At 41.1% G+C, this 12,754-nt stretch overlaps 1 protein-coding gene across 1 annotated transcript in view; it reads left to right on the top strand.

Annotated features, from left to right (window-relative positions):
• The window catches only part of PDGFD (platelet derived growth factor D), a 182,887-nt gene that overhangs the window by 113,540 nt on the left and 56,593 nt on the right, over positions 1-12,754 (top strand). The window contains exon 3 of the mRNA XM_077805799.1: positions 5,530-5,710. Coding sequence (XP_077661925.1) covers positions 5,530-5,710 — 181 coding nt within the window. The remainder of the gene's footprint in view (positions 1-5,529; positions 5,711-12,754) is intronic.

The following is a 12,754-nucleotide window of genomic DNA, read 5'->3' as shown; positions in this document are numbered from 1 at the left end:
CATCTTATTCAGTTAATTTGCATTTAGAGGCTTTGGTGAGTCTGTGTGGTTTTATTATTATTTTTCAATTGGTAATGTTCTGCATTACCAATGAACTGAGAGAACCATTCCAGTCAGTTTGTTTTCCAGTTAATGACAAAGGAATGCAGACTCAACCTGGCCATCCTTCTCTGCATGTTTATTATCTTGGCAGCTTTTACTCTGCTCTGTCATTGTTGGTGTGAGAGCAATTACAGTGTAATAATAGTTACCTTCTAGGACCTCAGAGGCTATGCCGGAATGCAGAGACTAATGCCCATGGAAACGGCCTGTGAACATTTTACATAGAGTATAAACTATGGCTGACCTTAAATCATTTCAACCTTGAAACGTGGATCTAATTTACTGTGGAAAAGGATGAAATGTTCTCTTGTAAAGGGCTATTAAAGGTGATGACATGGTGAGGGGAAGTCAAGTCATTATCGACATACTGGATTTTGACCATGGCTGCGGAGAATCTGTCTGCTTTCAAAAGCTACAAATTTATGAAGCAGAGAAGCAAAAACCTTCCAGAATCTGTAGTGCCTATAAAAGCTGAGAAAATATCCCATTCTTTATAGAAATACAACCTTGCCCTGTAAGGCTTTTATTTACATGATATTACTACTAGAATGAGGAAGCTCCCAGGGTATTACTTGGAATGACTTCCAAGCTTGTTAAAGACCCTTTGGTAAGTAACATACAATATTACTTTACCACTCTGGAGAAATTTTTTTTTTTTTTGGTGGGGGGGTATCTGATTTTGTCCTCAGTTTTACTTTCAGATGCTCTCTCTGGCCCTACTTCACCAAAACATCCAAGCACATTCTTACATTAAAGCATGTGCCTAAAGTTAAACACATACTTATGTGCTTTGCTGAATGGACAGCTGAATCGGGGCCTCTGCTCCTTAGCCTCCTTTCTCCTGCTTTGGCCCTTACTCTTTTCCCCAAAAAGAAAAGGAGTACTTGTGGCACCTTAGAGACTAACCGATTTATTTGAGCATAAGCTTTCGTAAGCTACAGCTCACTTCATTGGATGCATTCAGTGGAAAATACAGTGGGGAGATTTATATACATAGAGAACATGAAACAATGGGTATTACCATACACATTGTAAGGAGAGTGATCACTTAAGGTGAGCTATTACCAGCAGGAGAGCGCGGGGGGGGGACCTTTTGTAATGATAATTAAGGTGGGCCATTTCCAGCAGTTGATAAGAACGTCTGAGGAACAATGGGGAGTTGGAGGGGGGAATAAACAAGGGGAAATAGTTTTACTTTGTGTAATGACCCATCCAATCCCAGTCTCTATTCAAGCCTAAGTTAATTGTATCCAGTTTGCAAATTAATTCCAATTCAGTAGTCTCTCGTTGGAGTCTGTTTTTGAAGTTTTTTTGTTGAAGAATTGCCGCTTTTAGGTCTGTAATCGAGTGACCAAAGAGATTGAAGTGTTCTCCAACTGGTTTTTGAATGTTATAATTCTTGACGTCTGATTTGTGTCCATTCATTCTTTTATGTAGAGACTGTCCAGTTTGACCAATGTACATGGCAGAAGGGCATTGCTGGCACATGATGGCATATATCACATTGGTAGATATGCAGGTGAACGAGCCTCTGATAGTGTGGCTGATGTGACTAGGCCCTATGATGGTGTCCCCTGAATAGATATGTTAGCAACGGGCTTTGTTGCAAGGATAGGTTCCTGGGTTAGTTGGTTCTGTTGTGTGGTGTGTAACAAAGCCCGTTGCCAACTGTGTCCATAATCAAAAAGGCTGACAAAGGAGGTGCTGTTGTCATCATGAATAGGTCGGAATATGAACAAGAGGCTGCTAGGCAGCTCTCCAACACCACTTTCTACAAGTGATTACCCTCTGATCCCACTGAGGGGTACCAAAAGAAACTATACCATTTTCTCAAGAAACTCCCTGAAAAAGCACAAGAACAAATCCGCATAGACACACCCCTGGAACCCTGGTCTGGGGTATTCTATCTGCTACCCAAGATCCATAAACCTGGAAATCCTGGGCACCCCATCATCTCAGGCATTGCCACCCTGACAGCAGGATTGTCTGGCTATGTAGACTCCCTCCTCAGGCCCTACACTACCAGCACTCCCAGCTATCTTCGAGACACCACTGACTTCCTGAGGAAACTACAGTCCATTGATGATCTTCCTGAAAACATCATCCTGGCCACTATGGATGTAGAAGCCCTCTACACCAACATTCCACACAAAGATGGACCGCAAGCTGTCAGGAACAGTATCCCCGATAATGTCACGGCAAACCTGGTGGCTGACCTTTGTGACTTTGTCCTCACACATAACTATTTCACATTTGGGGACAATGTATACCTTCAAATCAGCAGCACTGCTACGAGTACCCGCATAGCCCCACAGTATGTCAACATTTTTATGGCTGACTTAGAACAACACTTCCTCAGCTCTCGTCCCCTAATGCCCCTACTCTACTTGCGCTATATTGATGACATCTTCATCATCTGGACCCATGGAAAAGAAGCCCTTGAGGAATTCCACCATGATTTCAACAATTTCCATCCCACCATCAACCTCAGCCTTGTCCAGTCCACACAAGAGATCCACTTCCTGGACACTATGGTGCTAATAAGCGATGGTGACATAAACACCACCCTATACCGGAAACCTACTGACCGCTATTCCTACTTATGTGCCTCCAGCTTTCACCCAGACCACACCACACGATCCATTGTCTACAGCCAAGCTCTACGATACAACCGCATTTGCTCCAACCCCTCAGATAGAGACAAACACCTCCAAGATCTCTATCAAGCATTCTTACAAATGCAATACCCACCTGCTGAAGTGAGGAAACAGATTGACAGAGCCAGAAGAGTACCCAGAAGTCACCTAATACAGGACAGGCCCAACAAAGAAAATAACAGAATGCCACTAGCCGTCACCTTCAGCCCCCAACTAAAACCTCTCCAGCGCATCATCAAGGATCTACAACTTATCCTGAAGGACGACCCATCACTCTCACAGATCTTGGGAGACAGGCCAGTCCTTGCTTACAGACAGCCCCCCAACCTGAAGCAAATACTCGCCAGCAACCACACACCACACAACAGAACCACTAACCCAGGAACCTATCCTTGCAACAAAGCCCGTTGCCAACTGTGCCCACATATCTATTCAGGGGACACCATCACAGGGCCTAATAACATCAGCCACACTATCAGAGGCACGTTCACCTGCACATCTACCAATGTGATATATGCCATCATGTGCCAGCAATGCCCCTCTGCCATGTACATTGGTCAAACTGGACAGTCTCTACGTAAAAGAATAAATGGACAAAAATCAGATGTCAAGAATTAGAACATTCAAAAACCAGTTGGACAACACTTCAGTCTCTTTGGTCGCTCGATTACAGACCTAAAAGCGGCAATTCTTCAACAAAAAAACTTCAAAAACAGACTCCAACGAGAGACTGCTGAATTGGAATTAATTTGCAAACTGGATACAATTAACTTAGGCTTGAATAGAGACTGGGAGTGGATGGGTCATTACACAAAGTAAAACAATTTCCCCTTTTTTTGTTCCCCCCACCCACCTCCCACTGTTCCTCAGACATTCTTGTCAACTGCTGGAAATGGCCCACCTTGATTATCACTACAAAAGGTTCCCACCCACCCCGCTCTCCTGCTGGTAATAGCTCACCTTAAGTGATCACTCTCCTTACAGTGTGTATGGTAACACCCATTGTTTCATGTTCTCTATGTATATAAATCTCCCCACTGTATTTTCCACTGAATGCATCCGATGAAGTGAGCTGTAGCTCACGAAAGCTTATGCTCAAATAAATTGGTTAGTATCTAAGGTGCCAAAAGTACTCCTTTTCTTTTTGCAAATACAAACTAACACGGCTGCTACTCTGAATCCTTTCCCCAGAAATCTCCTGGTTGTTTACTTTCACATTTTTCATTTATGATACTAATTTTAAGTTACTTACTATGAAATTTAAATGGGCTTGAAACTCATTTGGGGCTGGGAGCTGAAAAGGTGAACTTTTTTACTTAAGGTTTCAGAGTAGCAGCCGTGTTAGTCTGTATTCGCAAAAAGAAAAGGAGTACTTGTGGCATCTTAGAGACTAACAAATTTATTAGAGCATAAGCTTTCGTGAGTACTCCTTTTCTCTTTTTACTTAACTGTTTGATTTAATCTTAATCTGCTGTGCTGTAGTTTGAACCCATTGCCTCTTGTCCTACCCTCTGTGGCAAGAGAGGACAACTTTTCTCCATCTTTCTATGGCAGCCTTTCAAGTATCTGAAGACTGCTATCGCTCATAAACATCCTCTTCGCTCTCTTCACTAGACCTCACTGTCTTCCTTGTCTCCGGCTTTCTGCCACAGGCTGAATGGAACACTTGGGGCGTGACCCAGCTGCATTGAAATCAATTGTTGAAATATCATTGTTGTCAGTAAGCTTTGGATCAGAACTTTGATTGCTGCCCTTTTGTCATCCACAGGAAGACTATGGAAAACTCAATAAACTGTACAAGCTACTGACAAAAATATATAAACAATCTGATCCTACTATAGCTATATGTAACCTATGTCAGTGAATCTCAAACTTCATTGCACCGCGACCCCCTGCTGCCAACAAAAAATACTACATGACCCTAGGCGGGGTGGGCTGGAGCCCGAGCCCCATCGCCCTGGGCTGAAGCCCTTGGGCTTTGACTTCAGCCCTGCGTGGCTGGGCTCAGGCTTTGTCTTCAGCCCAGACTCCAGTGAGTCTAATGCTGGCCCCGGCAACCCCATTAAAATGGGGTCACAACTCACTTTGGGGTCCCGTCTCACAGTTTGAGAACCTCTGACCTATGCTAACACAGTGTGGCTCTTTGTTCCCCTCTAGTGGCTAGACTATGTATAGAGGTTTATGAGTCAATGGACTTAGTTAGCTCAAGCAATGGAGGTCACGGGTTCAGTCCCTGCAGATGACCTAACTAGGGGGCGTCATTACATATACAGCCTAAATTCCCTGTGTCAATTAAGGTAATCATCCCAAAATGCCTCATTGCTGTAACTACTATCTTGATCTAGTTTATGTCTGCCCAAAATCAAAATTGTTCTGTTCCTTAAATAATATTGTGTTAAATTTACAGGCTGTTTACTAGCTATATAAAACAAATGTGGTATGGTTATTTTATAGCAAGGAAAAATGTCTGTAAAGGCATCCTCATTGCAGCATGGTAGGGAATGTTGTACGCTTTCACTCCCAACAGCTAAAAAACCCGACAAACAACAACACATACCACCACCCTACGTATTTAATATTCTTAGAAAGTAACTTTGAGCTCAACATATCATGCACTATGCTAGTATTTTCACCATCTGTAATTTTTAATCAAGTGTTTCATAGTGGAAACCAATGTACATTTGACCAATTTTTTGAGCAGTGTTCCTGTGTAGCAGCAGCAGCAGCTTTATGTAATGAGAATTTATTAAATTATCAAACTGATCTGCAGGTATGACTTCGTGGAGGTGGAAGATCTATCTGAAACTAGCACAGTTATCCGAGGACGGTGGTGTGGTCACAAGGAAATTCCTCCAAGAATAACATCCAAAACAAACCAAATAAAGATAACCTTCAAATCCGATGACTATTTTGTGGCTAAACCTGGATTCAAGATTTATTATTCCCTTGTGGTAAGTAACTTAACTACTTAGTGGATACAAAACATTCCAGAGTGTGAAAGAACAGCAATACTTGGAGACTGGATGACATAGCTAACTACAGCTAATCACAACATTAATTAACTGTAAATACTTTCCTTCCAGCAAACTACATAAGGCATAGATAAAAGCAGTTTTGACATCCTGTTATTAAATATAAACTAAAGACAAGTCCATCACAAGACTTACACTAATAATATGTTTCAGAAACACTAACACTTTCTGCACTGAGGCTGCAATTCCAATGTACTGACAAACACCACAGCAATGACAGTTGAAATAGTTGCTGTTTAAACTCCATTTTGATTCTCATTTGACATCAAAGAAAAGTACTGTCAGGAGGTTTTGACTGATTCTAAGCAAGAAGTCAGGACTTTAACACACATGGGTCAGTCGGTCCTAAGAGATAGGCGAGCGCCGTTCCGAAGGGACAGGCGATGGCCTCCGTTGCCCTCAGCCGATCGAAAGGGAGTCGGGTTCAGATCCCCGAATCCGGAATGGTGGAAATGGGCGCAGCGAGGCATCCAGTCCGGTAACACAACCAATCCCAGAGAAGCTGGCGGGAGCCCCGGGGAGAGTTCTCTTGTGTGTTAAGGTTCAAACTGTTGTTATAAGCTCTATCGTTCTTTGTATTATGTAGTGGTATTGTCATTGCAGAACACACCGACTTGATGAGATGAAAGCCCTCTGTTTTTAAAGAAGCAGGAATATTAATTAGTCTAAGTAGATTTTGAAACAAATGTGTTTTCAATGTATTGCCCTCAATAATATTATAATCCTTTGGGTGCAATATAGCTGAACAGAGGTGAGTTTTGCAATCAGGTGGTAACTTACTATCCTGACGTCATTATGTTTTCATATCCTTCACAATCCAGATTTCTTTTATTCAATCCAGTGTTATGTATTCAGGCTTTCTTATTCCTGTTAGCAATAAGGTTAAACTTGTCCTAGGAAAAATCCACTATTTACACCATTTCACTTCAGCTAATGGCTTTTGTGTGAGCGTATACTATTATACACTGAGCCCATTCCATGCCTGAATATGGGAGATATATTGCAAATTCAGAGCCAGATGCTGCTTCCATGTATTTAAACACTGGGCCTACTCATGGAGTAAAATACTACTCCATGTGAGTAAGGATGACAAGAATCTGGAGCTTGATTTGAAGGTAATCTAGCAAGGCTAACATTTATGTTGTTGCAGTCCATGGAGTACCACAATGCATAAACATTTAAGCAGTGAAGCAGCCCCTTTTACATCATGTGTATTTAATATTTCCGGAAAACCTCTGTTACAATTAGCTAGCTTTACATAGCGACCATGTATAGTTCATATAGGACACCTGGGTTTTGAGAAAATGAACATTATCATTCAAGCAGAGGATATTCCGCACTAGAAAGCTCGAAGTGTAGTTGCTATACCTAATGCTTAGAGTGAGCAAACAGAATGTTGTGCCGTTTAGCTAGTGTATGTGAGAGAATATTCTCCTAACACACTCTTAAAATGAAATGTTCTTTTTCTCAGAAGAGAGAAATCTGTAGGGGACAGGTGGTAGTTATGAGGATGAAATGACTTTAGCTGCTGCTCAAAGTTTAAATTGTCCATTTGAAGATCCATAGGATTAATAGTCAGCAGACTCAGGCCTTAGTTGGTAGTCTTCACAGTCGCTCAGGACTGAGTACGTACAATGGATATACTGCACGCTGCTGACCCCTGAAGGTTGAACTCAGCATGCATTTGCAGGCAGCAAGTTAGAAAATATTATTGGACCATGCATAAACATATGATGCATCAGATGAAATAAAAAATATTTAAATTGCTTTTTTCTTTGCTCCACGGCCATTTCCATCATTAGGCTATTTTTGGAACTTCCTTGGGAAACCTTTCTGGTAACAAATGCGCAAACTTTATTTAAAAAAAACAACCCATGGACACTAGTTAAATTAATTTCAACTGGTGCATATAAGCTTGTTTGTCAGTTCACCACTCTGCATGTGGCACATATTGAGGCACTGCAATGCATATATTGTTCAACAAGAACAAAGAGCTATGTTTGTTATCACCTCTTCTAGTACATTCCAACTGTGCTCTCCTTCCATTCTTCCCATTTGAAGAAACAAAAAAATAGCCATAAACAGGAAGGGGTCATGTTTACAAACAGGGTTTTGAAATGCAACTACTAAACTTGCACCTATGCATATGGACATGCTCACGTAAAATGAGTCATTATACATAAACAGGTACTTAGGCATGTAAAGGCCCAGTTTGTGCACAGATGTTGCATGGTCACACTGCAAAACTATTATTGCAGTGCAATTGCCAGCTCAACACAGGCATCTCTTTCTCCCTATATTTTCTTATAAAACCTCCTTTTTCTTCAAGCTTCGCAGGCCTAGAGCACAAGCATCAAACCAGTCTAGATATCACCCGTGCCAGCTGTTATCCATGAGCTGGATTTAGCCTGCAAAATTGTTTGAAAAGCCTCCTTTCTTGATCTTCTTTTCCACTGTGTGGTTGGTTTTTGAAAGGATTTTTAGGTGGTGGTGGGGAGGGGATGTTGCTTCACTTATTTCCCTTAAAAATATAAATGCCCTGGTCCATGCCTAAGCGCATGCATACCTCTGGGGAATCCTTAGGCTCATCTGACTCCCATATTTTGTATAATTAAATTACTGCAAGTGTATAGTATTTGCATTGAAAATGAAGCACTAAACCTTCAGCCGTTATACCTGTCTTAACTTCAATAGAACTACTTCCAGTGAAGGATCTGACTCATAGTTATATTGAGTTGAGTAAGCATTAGGTACACACAGTCAGGCACAATGTGATGTAGGGAGTTAAAATGAAAAATCACATTGCTACACATGCAAGAAATCCCCACTCACATAAGTGGTTTCATACATGCCAGTAGGACTGCTTGTGGAAATGAGCAGAATCGGGCCCTGAATTTTAAAAACATACTATCATGAATGTATAAAGTAATAATCAGGAAGTAGTCCATGAACAAATGCCAACAAAATTAAAAGTGGATGCTTTAAATTAAAATTCTCAATCTTGTATCTGATTTTGATTAAATGGGATAATTAGAAAATGTTAAATTCCAGCTGATAATTGAAGTCATTATTTTTGGCTTGTCTGTTTTACAAGAGGCGTATATCCGTTATATATTGACATTAATACATTGTTACTGTATACCCTAACTGGCCTCTAAATTCAATGCATATTTGGGAACTTTGATTTTAAGTATTACTGGCGACAAATGTTCCAACAAAGCTAGAAAATGTATTGAAAAAGGAAAGTCAACAGAGTAAGGCATCAAAACAAATTCTATTTTTATTTTAATTTTTGTTCTGCTCTTCTCTATAACACCATTCAAGAAATGTGAAAATACAGGGGTTTTATACAGTTTTCATTTTTTGTGGCTAACATTGCAAACTAAATTTGATGTACCCCATTGTTAATGAGGAGTAACTCCACTGAAGTCTATGGAATTATACCAATATAAAACTGAATAGGGTGTCGCTACACCATATCCAAAGTGGTTTTTGTTTGTTTTAAATGAAACTTCTTTCAAGGAAGAGTCCAATAGAATTTCACAGAAATGAGAAATTTTGACCCATCCTAGGGAATTTGATAGAGAATTATATTCTTCCTAGTAATACAAGATACACACTCCCTGTCTGATTATCTAGTAATAACACTAGTCAAAAAACAGAAAGAAAAATCACAGACTTGTTCATGAAAATTAATTGCTGGTTTTTGTCAGATTTTTGATCAATTCTGATTAGAAGACAAATGGAGTCCAAATGCTGGATTTAAACAGTTCGGCTCTGTCCCATTAAGACTTTCAAAGAAACACCAACAAACTAAGCATATTTAGGTCATGTCTATGCTTACTGGGGAACCACGCTGTTGTGATCGATGCAGCGGGGGTCGATTTAGTGGCTCTAGTGAAGACCTGCTAAATCAACCACAGAGTGCTCTCTGGTCAACTCCGGTACTCCACCGGAATGAGAGGAGTAAGGTAAGTCAACAGGAGAGCGTCTCCTGTCGACACAGAGTGTTGTAGGCATTGCATTAAGTCGACCTAAGTTACTTTAACTCCAGCTGGAGTAGGGTAACTTAGGTCAACTCACCCCGGTAGTGTAGACAAGGCCTCAGAAAACAAAACAAGGTCCTGATGCTGCCACTCCTACTCAAACAAATGTCTCTCTGTCAAATGATTAGTCACATTATCTATCTTCTGTGGATCTAATCATGCAAATGATGATTGCAGGATCGGGCTGCAAGGTGTTTAATTAAAGTAGTAATAACTGTCATCAATAACAATTTCCTTAAAATGTTTAACATGAAAGCAAACCAATTTGCTTATCTTAGTTGGCTAGCAGTGCAAATACAGATTCAAAGATTTTGAGCCCAGAAGAGACCTCATTAGCTTGTCCTCCTATATTTCACAGGTAATAGAATTTCATTAGATCAAATGCAAATTGAACCAATTTCTGTGTAGGGCTGTGTGAATATTTGTCCTCTCTGCTTTGGTTTAAGTTGTTACCTTTTTTTTCAGGACAGACACTTCATTGATGTCTTCAAGACAAAATAGGTTGTCTGGAAACCTACATAATATGTTGCATGTGAAAATATATATGATAATAGTGTGAAGTTATTTTCAATGCTTTTAAAATCCAAAGAAGGAATCTCAGTAGATTTTTTTGGGAAGGTGAGAGGGTGAGTGATTTTGGTTTTGTTAATGAAATGATCAGAAATGAGATAAATCACATTACAGGGATGTGAGATATTATATATATTACACACACACTTATCACTCACTCTCCTGATCATTTTTCACTGATTAAGTTTTGATTTCCCATGTATGCTAGCCAGGATGGATATTTTCATAAACACTGTACAACAAAAAAACAAATACTTCATGTGATGAAACTCCTGTTTCCTTGAGATGCTGGCAGATAACCAACATCTGTGTTCTTGTCTAGAGTGCATCGCCCTTGTATAAAATTGTCAACAAGGGGATCAGCTTTCTAGGGGACAAAGAGGGGAGAAATTAAGTTCTTTCTAATTACATAAGACCAACCCAAAGGCTTTAAAATTCCTTCCCCATTTATATGTAAACAAAGGATTTGGGAGATTATATGTGGTCATTTTGTTTAGGAGCATTTGTAACATTAAAAAGAAGCATTTAAAAAAGTACTAAGTGGTGTATACTCTTCGTGAAAAGCAAAGAATAAATCTCACACAAGGAAAAGGTTTTCAAATCTCTGTTTGCATGTTAAAAGAAACAGACTGCTCACTCAGTTAATGTTGCACTGACTTCGGCTAACTTCTACCTCTCTTGTACAGGAAGTGGGTTTTCTCTTCATTAGTGCAGAGGCTGAGACTCTGCAGTTCTAAATTCCATTCCTCAGTTTATCTTCTTCATAAGAGTGTTATGAAGAGAGTGAGGTTTTATGGCATATAGGCGCAAAGAGAACCTTTCAGATGTACAAAGCAGCACAGGAGAAAGCACAAAAGAATTGGGCAAAGGAAGCAAAAGTGAGAGTTGTATAACCAGGATAAGTTGGCTGGAGTCATATGGGTGAACAGTGTCCAAGGTCTGGACTAGAGTTATGGCAGTAGGGCTAGAGACAAATTCATAGATTGATAAAGTTTAAGGCCAGAAAGGACCATTACATCACTTAGTCTGACCTCCTGTACATCGCAGGCCACAAAATTTCACCCAATTTATGGATGGAAACAGCTTGGCGGTGAAGGTGAACAGAGCCAGCTGTAGGTCTAGGCCTACCCAGGCTGCTGAGCACTTACAGCCTGGTCATCCCTGTAACAGCTCTTGTCAAGCTGTCCCTTGTCCTGTTTCAAAAGTCTGCCCCATTAATGGCCCCCCCACCTCAACAGAACTGCCAGTCACTGTCACTGAGTTGGTGCTCCCTCTGCCCCTAGAAAGTTTTGCTAGGGGGATAGCCTAGGTGTAGCACCAACCCTTGGGCTAAAGAAGAGAGGAGAATCTCTTAGTTGGGGATTGGTCCTGCTCTGAGCAGGGGGTTGGACTAGATGACCTCCTGAGGTCCCTTCCAATCCTGATATTCTATGATTCTATGATCTGTCTGTAGCTCTGTCTCCATAGTATCTAAGTGCTTCCCATGTAAACTAGGTCTGCTTGACATATTCACAAGTGGACTACATGAGTCTTCAGTTATCCTTCTTTCATCAGTATAGGAGGTACAGCTTGGGATGTATATATGGAGTCTTCTGTTTTCTTCTTCCTTCCCTGCATTGTTTTGATTCTGTTGGGAAAGGTCCTCTGAGTGAAGGGTTCTGCAGCAAGGCCAGAAGTGGTCATGCTCTGAATTAGTGTGACCTACTTGGGACGCTCATTCCACAACTAAATCCTCTTCAGCTCATCTCAGGATGATTTGTGTCCAGCCTCTTGTGCCGCATCGTTCCAGGGACATGCAGGTGTCTTGGTGGCCCATAGTTGGATATGGGGACCATAGATATAGCTGGAGTCTGATTTGATGATGACCTTGAAGGTCAGGATTAAGGCCTCCCACAGACAGCAGAAGTAGACTGGGAGTCAGTAGAGTACAGGGATGATGTGCTTGGGGTGGCATGGGTCATGGAGAAGCAGCCAGCCCCATTCTGAAGAAGCTGGATCCCCTTCTCTGCTTATTCCTGCAGTCCCAGATACAGTGAATTATAGCAATATAGTCTTGTTATCACTGAGGTGTGGTCTCTCTCCAGTCACAAAAGTCTTTTAGTGCCACTAGAATTCTCCCTATGATGATTTTAAACCTGGTTACGAGTCAAAGATGACACTGAGGTTGGGGGAGGATGGAGGAATTATGTACTGTGGTGGAAAGCGAGGGTGCTGAGAGGAGTTGAGGGGAAAGACATGAACAGGTCTGATTTTGCTGCTGGAAACAGAAGGGTTGTAGTGATACAGTCACAGATGTGACCACAAAGAGACAGATCAGGGGAGGATTAACATGAGAGTCACTGGCCTA

The sequence above is a fragment of the Eretmochelys imbricata genome, chromosome 1 (assembly GCF_965152235.1).
Source record: "Eretmochelys imbricata isolate rEreImb1 chromosome 1, rEreImb1.hap1, whole genome shotgun sequence".
NCBI lineage: Eukaryota > Metazoa > Chordata > Testudines > Cheloniidae > Eretmochelys > Eretmochelys imbricata.
Note: the sequence above shows the minus strand (reverse complement) of the source record. Positions and strands in the feature narration are given on the sequence as shown.